This window comes from Strongylocentrotus purpuratus, unplaced genomic scaffold (assembly GCF_000002235.5).
Source record: "Strongylocentrotus purpuratus isolate Spur 01 unplaced genomic scaffold, Spur_5.0 spur5_scaffold_2, whole genome shotgun sequence".
In the NCBI taxonomy this organism is placed as follows: domain Eukaryota; kingdom Metazoa; phylum Echinodermata; class Echinoidea; order Camarodonta; family Strongylocentrotidae; genus Strongylocentrotus; species Strongylocentrotus purpuratus.
This window is the reverse complement of record NW_022145605.1, coordinates 30027957-30039899: the sequence shown is the minus strand read 5'-3', so window position 1 is coordinate 30039899 and position 11943 is coordinate 30027957. Positions and strand designations below refer to the sequence as shown.

At 36.7% G+C, this 11943-nt stretch overlaps 1 protein-coding gene across 1 annotated transcript in view; it reads left to right on the top strand.

Moving 5' to 3' along the window:
* The first annotated feature begins 3137 nt into the window (after positions 1-3137).
* The window catches only part of LOC115926467 (GATOR complex protein DEPDC5-like), a 31964-nt gene continuing 23158 nt past the window's right edge, over positions 3138-11943 (top strand). Inside the window, exons 1-8 of the mRNA XM_030991205.1 lie at positions 3138-3245; positions 6411-6487; positions 7531-7618; positions 8332-8381; positions 9058-9233; positions 10144-10342; positions 10866-10997; positions 11659-11731. Of these exons, the coding sequence (XP_030847065.1) occupies positions 6454-6487; positions 7531-7618; positions 8332-8381; positions 9058-9233; positions 10144-10342; positions 10866-10997; positions 11659-11731 (752 nt within the window). The 5' untranslated portion in view covers positions 3138-3245; positions 6411-6453. The remainder of the gene's footprint in view (positions 3246-6410; positions 6488-7530; positions 7619-8331; positions 8382-9057; positions 9234-10143; positions 10343-10865; positions 10998-11658; positions 11732-11943) is intronic.

Genomic DNA, 11943 nt, shown 5'->3' with positions numbered 1-11943 from the left:
ATGGGGAGATAATCATAACAAATTAACTAACAAAATAATGTAAGGTTGCTGATGTGAAGCACATTGAAAGTCAGGCAACTTCATCATCCCTGACAGAGCGTAGAAAATTGTTTTTGAAGTAGGTTACAAATAGAGAAAAGAGAAAAGACGACCCCAACATTTTTACTACATGTCTGAACATATTTTATTGGGCGATGTGCATCGAAAACACGTTTCCAAGAACGATGAACTGACAGGCGTTTTTGGACAAAATTGGACGGGAAGATTCAGAAAGGACCGAACATGTTGCTATATACATTGTGCTTGAAACAGTAACTATTGTCATGAGCTTATAGAACATAATGCCAAGCTAAATATCACTCCCTCTACAAAATCAAAAGACATTATGAATCTTGAAGGATCTGTAAACAAGCTTGCTCGAAGGATTGTTCGGAAGTACCAATGTATATCAATCAGATACCAAAACAAGGATTCCAACCATACAATAGGGCCCAATCCTTTCGTAGAAAGAAAGTCTTGAAGAAAGACTGCAAAGCTGCGTTAAGTTTTCTCACATATCAAGCTCTCCAGGTCCTCCTTCACAATGAACATGAAGACAACGCTAAAAAAAATCAATAGATAAAGTCAATATTATATTTGATGTAAAGGATAATTGGGCATATCTGATGAAGCGTATCTGATGTTATGTTCTGCGAGCTATTTGTTTAGCATAATACAATCAGAAATGCTATAGCCCACCTCGATCAATCATATAATAATAATGATAATATTCGGTACTTGTAAAGCGCATATCACATTATAACGTCTCTATGCGCTTCCAAAGAGTTCTGGAAATTATTACCACGGCTTTAAGTTATGGCTGTCATTACGGTGCTCTAGCATTTCAAGGAATTCATCCCTGCCAGGTACCCATTTACCTCGCCTGGGTCGAAAGTGGCAAATGTAGATTAATGTCTTACAAAGGATATTAGTGCCGCGGGCGACGGGACTCGAACCGCTGATCTTGTGATCCACAGTCCGGTGACATATATTCACTCGACCACTATACGCCCGCCCCCCCCCCCACTCAGTGTTATTTAGGGTACGCATATGCTCGTACCCTATTTTTGAAAGCACCCCCTATCTGAGGACTGCCAACATTCCCGAACCCCCCTTTCGCGGGCTTTTCGCGGGCTTTTCCTGCTTTGGAGACCCCCCTAAATCAGGAAAAATGCTCAATGTACCCCCCTAAATTCGGAATAATTTCTCAGGAGTCCAAAGAGATGAGAGAAAAAAAGAAAAACACCCCCTTTTTTACAATTCTCGGGCCGGACTTTGTCGCACGAAAAGTACCCCTTTACCGGACATTTTGGCAACACGCATGCGGTCATTCCGACCTCTGAGTGGGGGGGGGGGGGGGGCGGGACTATACGCCTCTAACAAAATACGTACAGGTAAATATTGTAGAAAATCTCTATTCTTTTGGTATCACGTAAGCACAGTTTACAAGACTAAGAGTAGAAATAGATCAGTGCTATACACAAATGATTATTTCGCTTGCTTTTTTAAGGAGTCCCTCCCTGCACTGTGAAAAGGTTGGGCAATATTTTCCAACACTTTGCCAATAGTCAACCCAACCGTCTATTGGGCAATATTTTCGTATTTTTTCCAACAGTTGGTCAAGATTTTCCCAACAAGTATAGGCTACCGTAATCGGGCAGTTGTTAAAGGTCATATTTCTGCCCAAATTTTGGTCAAAATACAAAACAATTGTGTACATGTGAAGTAGGGTACTTACGTTTACCAATACCACTGGGCAAAATATTACACAAAAGATGGTTGGGTTGACTATTGGCACAACGTTGGGCAAATTGTTGAAAAAAAATTGCCCAACCTTTTCACATTGTATAGTTTTACATATATTTTCGCCTAAGGGGAAAGGTGTACATCTTTCTAAAAACATTATGTCAAGGTCATCACTTTAATGTTTCACTCACATTCTGAAATCCCATCCATGGCCAAGCTCCCTACTTACTAAAATGTATCTACTAAATATTTACAACCATTCGGAATGCACACTAATTACCGGCAAAGTAAAATTTAAGTTTGAAAAAAGGTATATTGCTTGTTTTTATACTACAGTTTTGCTGAGGAATGTAATTTTCTAGTACAACAAACTTTAAACACCTGTGAGGGGGTAGTTACTTCCGTCACCTTCGCCCCTCTCGTTCACATTTAATAAATCACTGTATATAATGCTACTATATTTCAATGACTTCAGAAAATGAATCATCCTTTACAATAGGTGAAATGACCTATTATTCTCAGGAGGAACTCGATATCAAAACATGGCTATATGTGTAAAGACCCAAGGCGTCAATATCTAGTGTAACAATGAAACAGTTTAATTAGGCATATTTTAGTCTTTGAAAATTAAAGTGCCCCTCCCTTGCCCCTTTAAAATGAGAGTGGTGAAGTGTGACGTCATCAAAAATCTATTTTTAGAATTTCTCAATTTTTTCTTCATATTCCGAAAGAACATCAAAAATAATGTCCAAATGTCGACAACCAATTGAATATGTTAACTATTGGCTGCGATATGACCATCTGAATGAATATATGTCCTATGGGAACTCAGTGTTATATGCTCTGGCTCCTAACCATTAGGAGCCAGAGCATATAACACTGAGTTCCTATGGGGAGTATATTTATTCAGATGGTCATATCTTAGCCAATACTTAACATATTCAATTGGTTTTCGACATTTGGACATTATTTTTGATGTTCTTTCGGAATATGAAGAAAATATTGAGAAATTCTAAAAATAGATTTTTATGACGTCACAGCTTCGGTACTCTATATCGTTCTGAAATCAAACTGTGATGAAACGTGCATGTGTTATTAGACGCAACATGTACACATCGACTAGTCTTTATATTCAGTCTTAATAATAACCTTGTCATTCAATTAGGATACTTAGGAATTTAAAAATTAATCAGCGTATTATAAAAGATTAATTTACCTACATATAGATATTTTTCAGTTCTTGACTGAGTCATTATTTGAATTAATTATTTCATCTGGAAAAAAAAATGATAAAAATATTTGTGCCCATAATTTAAGCTGGAAACGTGTCTTTGTATATATATGTAACAGACTAGTAAATGTTATGAAGTGAGACACATCGAAGCCAGTCAGTACCTAGAAGGAAAGGAACTAGAAGGAAAGGGTTGAATAAAGTGAACAATATGATCAGACAAACCTTGGTAAGTCTCTAAAAGTTCCATATAGATAACAGAGAAGTTTTTATCTTGATAGGGTTGTGCAAACATGGCAAAAATTGACTGACCTACTTTCGAATTGGCCTCAATATCAAATATGTAGTCCCAGCTACTGTTCCGTGTGTATGTATATGATTCAAGATGGAAGAAGCATTAATTATGGCGATGTCTTTTGTGCATTGAGCCAATGAACGAAGAAGTAATTGATGATGATGGTGGTGCTGGTGGTGGTGGAAATGATGGTGGTAAATATTGTTGACATAGACATAGTCTAGTCTAGTGTCAAGTTAATATCATTCAAGATTTCATTTCATTTGCAGATCAGAAAAAATTTGAGACTATCACCTGATCACTATCACTATCAATAGTATCATTAGTAGGGTAGCGCGCCCGGTATTCGGTCACGTAACTAGGGAAATCACAAATATTTTGAATTCTTACCTCCTTTATTTGGCAATCTACCCATCAAAAGAAAAGAAAATTAGTCCTCTAACAGGATTTTAAAGTCACTTAAAATACATAGAATGATGATAAGCGATTTATTTCCGAAAGAAGAAGGAGCAATTTTCTGCCCAGAATTTGGTCGCGGTCGCGCCGAATAGAATTCGGTCACATGGTTTGTGCATGGTATCTCCGTTGACAAGGAGCGAAGCGTATTTGCGCACTATTTTCACACAATTGCGCGACAAAGCACTGAATGTCAATGCGTTGACCGAATACTGGCTGAGCGATACCGCATGGCAAGGGTACATGTATCGTATAAATACCTCTTGCACATCGGCAAGTGCGTCATTTGCAAATTCGCTGTGATGGAGCGAACACGGAAGAGCTCCTCTTCACACACATACTAAATTCATTGCGACAGCACCCATAGTTGTTTCGCAATAGACTTCTACATATGGCTATGCATGTTAGCGCATGTGCTAACAGAACACGGAAGTGCAGAAAGTTGTGCGACACTGACCAATTTCGAGTTAAGTTGGAGGTCTTTCCGGGGCCCTATACCTGATTTAATTTTGAGAGTTAAGAAAAGTTGTTCAGCTGCCTAATTTGTGCAAGTTTCATGGCTCATAAATTATATTTTAAATTTGTACAGCTGTTGAAACGGCTGTTTGACCGAATACTGGGCGTGCTACCCTAGGCCTATAAGCATCAAACTTTAAAAGTTTAAACAATTCAAAATCAATTAATGCAAACTCAGAATGTTGAAGTCTTCTAACATGATTGAGTGATATGAACATGTTTGCAATCTACATTGTAATATGTTCCATGGATATTTGGAAAGGTTTGTTACTATATGTTGTAAATATTATAAATGAAGAACATTATTGTTGCTATTTGATGCATATTTTTTCCTAAAACCCTACAGCAATAGAGACAGCTCTATTTGTGTAAAGTGTCAAGATACAGTGACCCTTCCCCCGATACTACAGCTAGAAAAAGAGCCTTATGGTTCACTTCCTTTGGATTTTTCTCCTATAAATTACCAACTACCTGAAATATTTTCATTATTTCTGATATTGATAATCATAACGAAGTTGACAGCCCTATGCTACTGTTACATTGGGGATGACACATGTCACATGATGAGCATGATTCAATCATGTGACTCATCATGTGACTTCCTTTTTAAATGAGCATTCTATTCACAGCTCACTTTTATTTGTACTATCTGTGTTCTCCCCTGTACCTCACTCTGCACAATGAGTATTTCAACATGCATGAGAATGTGGCATATGTGGTTTGCAACCAGACTACTTGATGAAAAAGTATGAGTCATGGCATGTGTTTTTAAATCACTTTCTTAAAAGCTTTCTTTTTCAAGTGAAATACGTAATTACTCATTCTGCCATAAAATTTCCTGCTGACTTTCATCACATTTTAAGAATAAATACAGTGTATAGTACAGGGGAGTGTTTCACAAAGACTGAGCTCGACTTTAAAAGTAATGCAAAGTTTTGGTATGGGGTCATGAATTTGGTTCAAATGAACATATTGGAAGCATGCGATCCTATAATATCGAGTGAACGTTGTCGCGGTTGAAATCGAGTCTAAAGTTATGAAATTGTAAATAATAAACTCAAGTTCAAGTTCAACATTATATATAAAACGACTCCAGTTGGAGCAATGTATGTTTTAAAAAGAAGAAAAAAATCAGCAAATGTGGAAGGGGTAGTCAAAAATCAAGAATGATTTGTCGAGGACTACCCCCATATACAACTCTTATGTTGTATAGCTTCCTCTCAAGGTCAAGGTATTAATTAAGCTGTGAAACAGTGTTTCTTGACTGAAATCGACCAACTAGCTATTCCCGTTTGGAAATTATATATCACATCTAAATATTCTGGGATTTTCATGGTCGCAGCTACCATTGTACGTCCATAGTCGCTATTTGAAATTCATCCAAATTTACCGGTAGCACCAGTAAATTTTCATGTTCAATTTTTCTCGAAAGCCGAAGTGTTTTAGGGGGTTAAATTTTCTAGTGCTTATAATTAATACATCCACAGGGAAAACTAAATAAATCAAAATTGTAAAGAATCACTATCCACCCAATTTTCAAAATTTTCCAAAACTTTGTATTACCTTTAAGTCGGACTTAACTATGGAAGGCCATTCACGCCACTGTTTGCTCTCACCATTAATACTGGCATTGGTCTCTCAAGGGACGTACACATCATGGTCACAAATCTACAGAATTTTTATTTCATGATAACTCATTATTAAAGACCATCAATACTACTGGGCCAGAAGGGATTAGACCACACAGCGAGGTCACTGACTCATTAACTCAGCTCTCAACTAACATAAGAAAAAGAGGATCATGGGGGACCAACAGGCACCGATTGGGGAAGTTTTCTCTATATAAAGGGAGCATGTAGCTACAAGTAGGACAGTGGGGCTTTAAAGGAAACAATATTATCTAAAGATCATAATGGTGAGAGCAAACAGTGGCATGAACGGCCTGCCATAGTATAAGTCCAACTTAAAGTTGATCTTCGTCTTTGTGAAACACTCCCCTGAAGTGCTTTTAAATAAACTTGGCCTTGTTATTATCCCTGAAAAGGCCCTATAAAATGTACTTGTAGCACATATAATTGCAGCGCTTGATATGATATTATTCTCACCTTTGTTCTATTTTGTTTCCAGTACGCTTTAACCGCCTGGTGATCATCCCAGCTAAGAGAAAACGATGAAGTTGTACATACATCAAAAAAGCTTCAGAGGTGAGTCTCGGTAATGAGAAACAGAGAAATTCTATTCCCATTTTATTGGAATAATCAAACTATTATTGTTAAAGGCATCTTTTAATAATGTTAAATCTGAGATGCATGGCCCTATGTGTTATCAGTGTCTGTGATATGGTGTAATATTGAAGTCCTAAAAAAATTGCGCTTCAAAATGATCATGAAGTGCCTCAAAAAAGTAAAAATCTTTGAGTGACCGGTTTAACCATACTCGTTTTCCCCAATAGACTGTAGTGTTATAAAAACCGTTTGGAAAATGAAAAATTAAATTTCGATTTGGAATCATAAATATCTTGATAATCAGACAGGCGTTCAGGTTGTAAAAGTCATGGGATACGTGACTGACCTAATGGTTTATGATTATGAATGCAGCATGAGCTAAATCCAGGATTTTGTTTCAGAAGCTGAGGCAATATTACCAAGTCACTTTAAACAAACTCTTGCCATTTTTTAACCAAGAATGTTTGTGTATGTGATATATTATATTTGAAGAACTGCGTAATAATATGAAGCTCTTCTGTAAAAAGCATTCAGCGTGCTATTTTTTGTACGTGCACATGATATTGGACTTAATTCTGGAAAATACAGTTAATTTGTAAATTGTAATACCGTCCTGGTTGACGCTTCTGATCGAGGTTTCCACCCTCTCAGTTTAAATCTTGGTTTACGAATTGAAATTCACTCATCAGGGCAGATATATTTAAATTTTCAATCAGGACTTGGTTTTTGCAACTACACTGTTCTAGTAATTCAATATGCTAAATTTGCTTACTCTTATTTAGGGGATATTTGATAAGCTTTGAGGATATAAATGACACAATTCACATTTTTTTCATCCTGGGTGCAAGCCAACAAATACATGTAATTTACATTAGTTCAAACCTTTGAATATTGTACTCGTGCTGTGAAGCACCCTGTTTAAAGTTAAATAAATACTTGTCATGGTACAACCAGGGACGATGTATCTAGTACTTCACAAGGGGTCAAGTGTCATTTATTTTTTATACCTGTTTCATAAACAGAGGAGCATGTGATCATCAATCCAAATGACTTTCCCTCAATCAAGATTGGAGACTTTCTTGAGATATTCCACCCTGATGACAAACAAAGGTATGTAAACACTCTTATCGTATTTCTCTAATATATAAAAACTTTTTAAAAAGGTTGAAATCGTACATCTCACAAAGATCTAAGTGACTCTATCCCATGCACAAAGAATCTTGCAAACTAAGAGTTGAAATAGGGTCACTTGCAGGGCTTAATTCACGAAAAAATAAAGTATATTATTAACATGATATTTAGTACCGGTAGACATTTCTGATTGTCATGCCATTCAGGTTGCTACCCACTCTGTTTATCTTTGTTTACCAATTGAAATTCACTCCACGTGACGTATTATATATTGCATTTTTAAGGCAGTCGGCAGCACAGGTGGGAACAGTACTTGAATGCATAATATTTTGCTGACATGCTGTAAGCCATCCATAATAATTTTGGTCATATATCTGTGTATATACAGTGTATATGTTACTAACATTGATTTGATTTGATTTGATTTGATTTGATTTATTTTTCCACTCAAATATAAAAAATAAAAAAAATGACATGTATAAACCATACCGTATTACAATATATGATTTTTTTAAATGAATTAAAAGTAGCAAATACTGATAAGTATCTATGTAACAAAATAAGTTTACAGTGTACATTTAAGTTTGAGAACAAGACAAAACATCAAACATATAAATCAATAATAATGTCATTCATACAAGTGCAGTGATATGATTCTTTGATTTATTTTCATTGATTTTTATTTATTTCAGCCATCTTTTAGTCCAGGTGCAAACACTAAGTGTAGAGCTGCCTCAAAAAGGTATGTAATCGTATACTGATCATTGTATCTCAGTTATTATGATATCATAATATATATTTGTACAACAGATGAATTTTTAGTCATCTCTTGGAATTCTGGAATGATATTACAGGTAGAGTTATTTCGCGCTCACATATACATGTACATATATTATTAGAGGCGGCTTACGGAAAGTAACCCAGCATGTACATGTACATTATGTGTAGGTTATACTTGCCAACTTTCGGTGGTAACCTCATTGGATTTTGTTCTCCATTTCATTTTGTAGAAAAAGATAACATTTGGGATGTGGCCATGGACATACATTTAACATGAACAGTCTATTTCTGTGTGCTTATATCCCAAGTTGTTCAATTCTAGTAAAAGTAAGAGATTCTGAACTGAACAATTTAAAGTCCCACTGCACTACTTATAGCTATTTGCGCCCTCTATATAACCACCAATGCCTAATCGGTGCCTGTTGGTCCCCCATGATCCCCTTTTTCTTATGTTAATAGAAAGCTGATTTGACGAGATAACCACCTGTCAGTGACCTTGCAGGTTGGTCTAATCCCCAATGGCTGAACTAGTACAGACTTTAAGACAAATAATTGCTCTGGTAGGTATGATGCCTTACAACCATCTTTTTTTCACTTTCATCTTTGCGTTTTGTGTTCCTGCATCTTCTGCACCGTAGGCGTGGTGAGTGTAGAGCAGGGCGTGGCCTCCCTCTTCCAGCTCCGAGCCTACCAGACGGTCCAAGTGAGACGGGTGGAGCCAGACAGTCAGGATGTGGCCTTAGACCTGGTAGAGTTGGTCTTCAAGGACCAGTACGTCAGCAGGAGCGACATGTGGAGACTCAAGAACAGTCTGGTGAGTACACTGTTCCACAGATAGGATGTTAAATGGAGGGTTTCCGAGACAATTTTATAACAAAATGTCAAGATCACTAAGGTCTAGTCTGGAGATGTGGCCTTAGACCTGATAGAATTTGTCTTGAAGAATCAGTACATCAGAACGATCGACATGTGGAGAATCAAGAACAGTCTGGTGAGTACACGGTTCCTCAGATAGGATGTTAATTGAAGGTCCTGTCTTTTGGAGAGAGGCATCCTATGCACATTATGAATTCACAACTCTACATGTTAGGAGTAGTTGCGAATGTTGTTTTATCAGTTTTAATACAGGTTTAGAATATGTTTTTCCACCCAGGCATAGACTTTGGGGATTGCCAAACTTGATAATGATGATAACAAGATTATGCTGCTGCTGATGATGCTTATGATGATGATGATGCTATTGACAATGTTGATGGTGGTGATGATGATGATGATGATGGTAGTGATGACTGATAATATTAATGAAGATGATATGATGAGGACGATAATGATGATGATGAAAACGATGATGGTGATGACGATGATAATGGTAGAGATGAAGTTACTGAATTATCTCATCAGCCCCTTGAAAAAACCTGTATCTTATTATGGCCAACATTTTTCTGGTAGAACATCATTATTCATTCATCTTTCAATTCAGTGACTCAAAAGACAATACCATTCAATAATGTTAATTTATTTCCAGATGATGGTACCATCATTGTTAACATTTCCTCAGCTATTTCATCATATTTCACGTTACTAATTATTTACTGCCATAATTGTTTTTTGTCGTTATGCTTTATCTTGCTGATCTTTAATAATATGTTTACTGTTATTTTGTGGAATGTAAAACAAAATAAAAAACAAAACAAAAAACAAAACAAACTGTATATTCTCCTCAGGTGAAGTCATGTCTCCACATCCAGCAGAAGGTCGAGAAATGTGGTGTCAGAGCCCAGGTCCAGGACCTGTGGTCCAGGGGCGGCACCGTGGCCTGTGGGATCGTTACCAGTGATACGAGGGTGGCCTTCAGATCGGCTACAGCCATGGTCTATCTCTTCATTCAGATGAGCTCAGAGATGTGGGACTTTGACACATGTGGTAAGAATAAACTCAGGTGCAAAACTGCCAGATTGTGTTCACTGTAAAGGCCCATACATACATGAAGAGCTAGAAACTGTTAAAGGCATCGTTTAACAATTTTAAATCTGAGATGCATGGCCCTACGTGTTATCAGCGTCTGTGATATGGTGTAATATTGACGCCCTAAACAAATTGCGGTTCAAAATATCATGAAGTGCCTCAAAAAAGTAAAAATCTTTGAGTGACCAGTTTTACCATACTCATTTTTCACAATAGACTGTAGTGTTATAAAAGCTGTTTCCATTGTGTCCATTATGGATGTTTATTAAAACAATATTGACTTTATACAGTAAGTTTGCGGTTGCACCATGTGAGAGAGGGGGGGGGGGGGAAGGATTACCGAGAGTTCTTTTCAGGACTCCCCAATCCTTCCCCCTCTCTCACATGGTGCAACCGCAAGCCTACTGTATATCTACATCACCTTGCAAGCCGATACTTATAAGCAGCAATATTGATTTTGATTTCATTTCTTTGATATCAGGTGACTTGTACATGGAGAAGGCAGTGAATGGGTTTCTTATAGAGCTCTTTACAAGATGGAAGGAGAAGAATAGCAATCATGAGTTGAGTATCGTGCTCTTCTCCAGAACCTACTTTGAAGCAGATTCTGTAGGTAAGCAAATCCATAATGATGAATGTCACCATAGCCATATTGATATATTAGATTTATTTCTCACTATGAACATGACGGACAAAGAAAGAGGACAAAATATACAGTTTGTCATTCTACCCTCACGATTGCTGTGGTAGACAAGGGAACATCCCTTCACTGCTATTATGTAAAAATGTGTAGAACAGGTGTCACATGCATATTCACCTGTTCTACACTGGATGTTCCTTTGTCTACCACAGCAATTGTTGAGGGTAGAATGAGGAACTGTATATTTTGTCCTCTTTCTTTGTCTGTCATGTTTATAGTGTCTATCCTCTAGATCCGTTATCATTATGCAGTATACATCATTTGTTGATTTATCTGTCAAACAACAGAAATTCTATTTTTTCCATAAGTTGAACAATAACAAAGATCATGGCACAGCAGAATTATACATAACATAAAAAAAAGTATAAAGAAGTGTAAAATGACAAATACCGGTATATACATTATGTGATCACAAAACAGAAGGAAATGCAATTGCAATTAGAAAATTGCCAAATCTTTATCTTTAACAAATTTTTCAGATTTAGAGCCAAAATTACACTTTTTTATGCTAACAATTTCTATGCCATTTTTGTGATAATGGCAGAATATATTTGATTTTGGATTGTTTTCTCAGATAAGTTTCCAGCTGAAATGCTGCCAAGACTTCATGTTCATGAAAATGGTCGCTTCTATGAAGATTATTACAGGTAATATTTTAAAGGTAAAGACCAGTTCTGGTCATGCGATTGCATTGTGAAAGAAACGTTGTGGAATCGATCAGAAAAGGTTGATCATGTAGCATATAAGTACTGGTGTGTACTCCAAGGTTTTGGAATCATTAAAATGATAAGAAATTTGGTCCAGTCTTGGTAAAGTTACAAGCACTGTACACAGAAAGATGTGTATGGGACTACGCGAA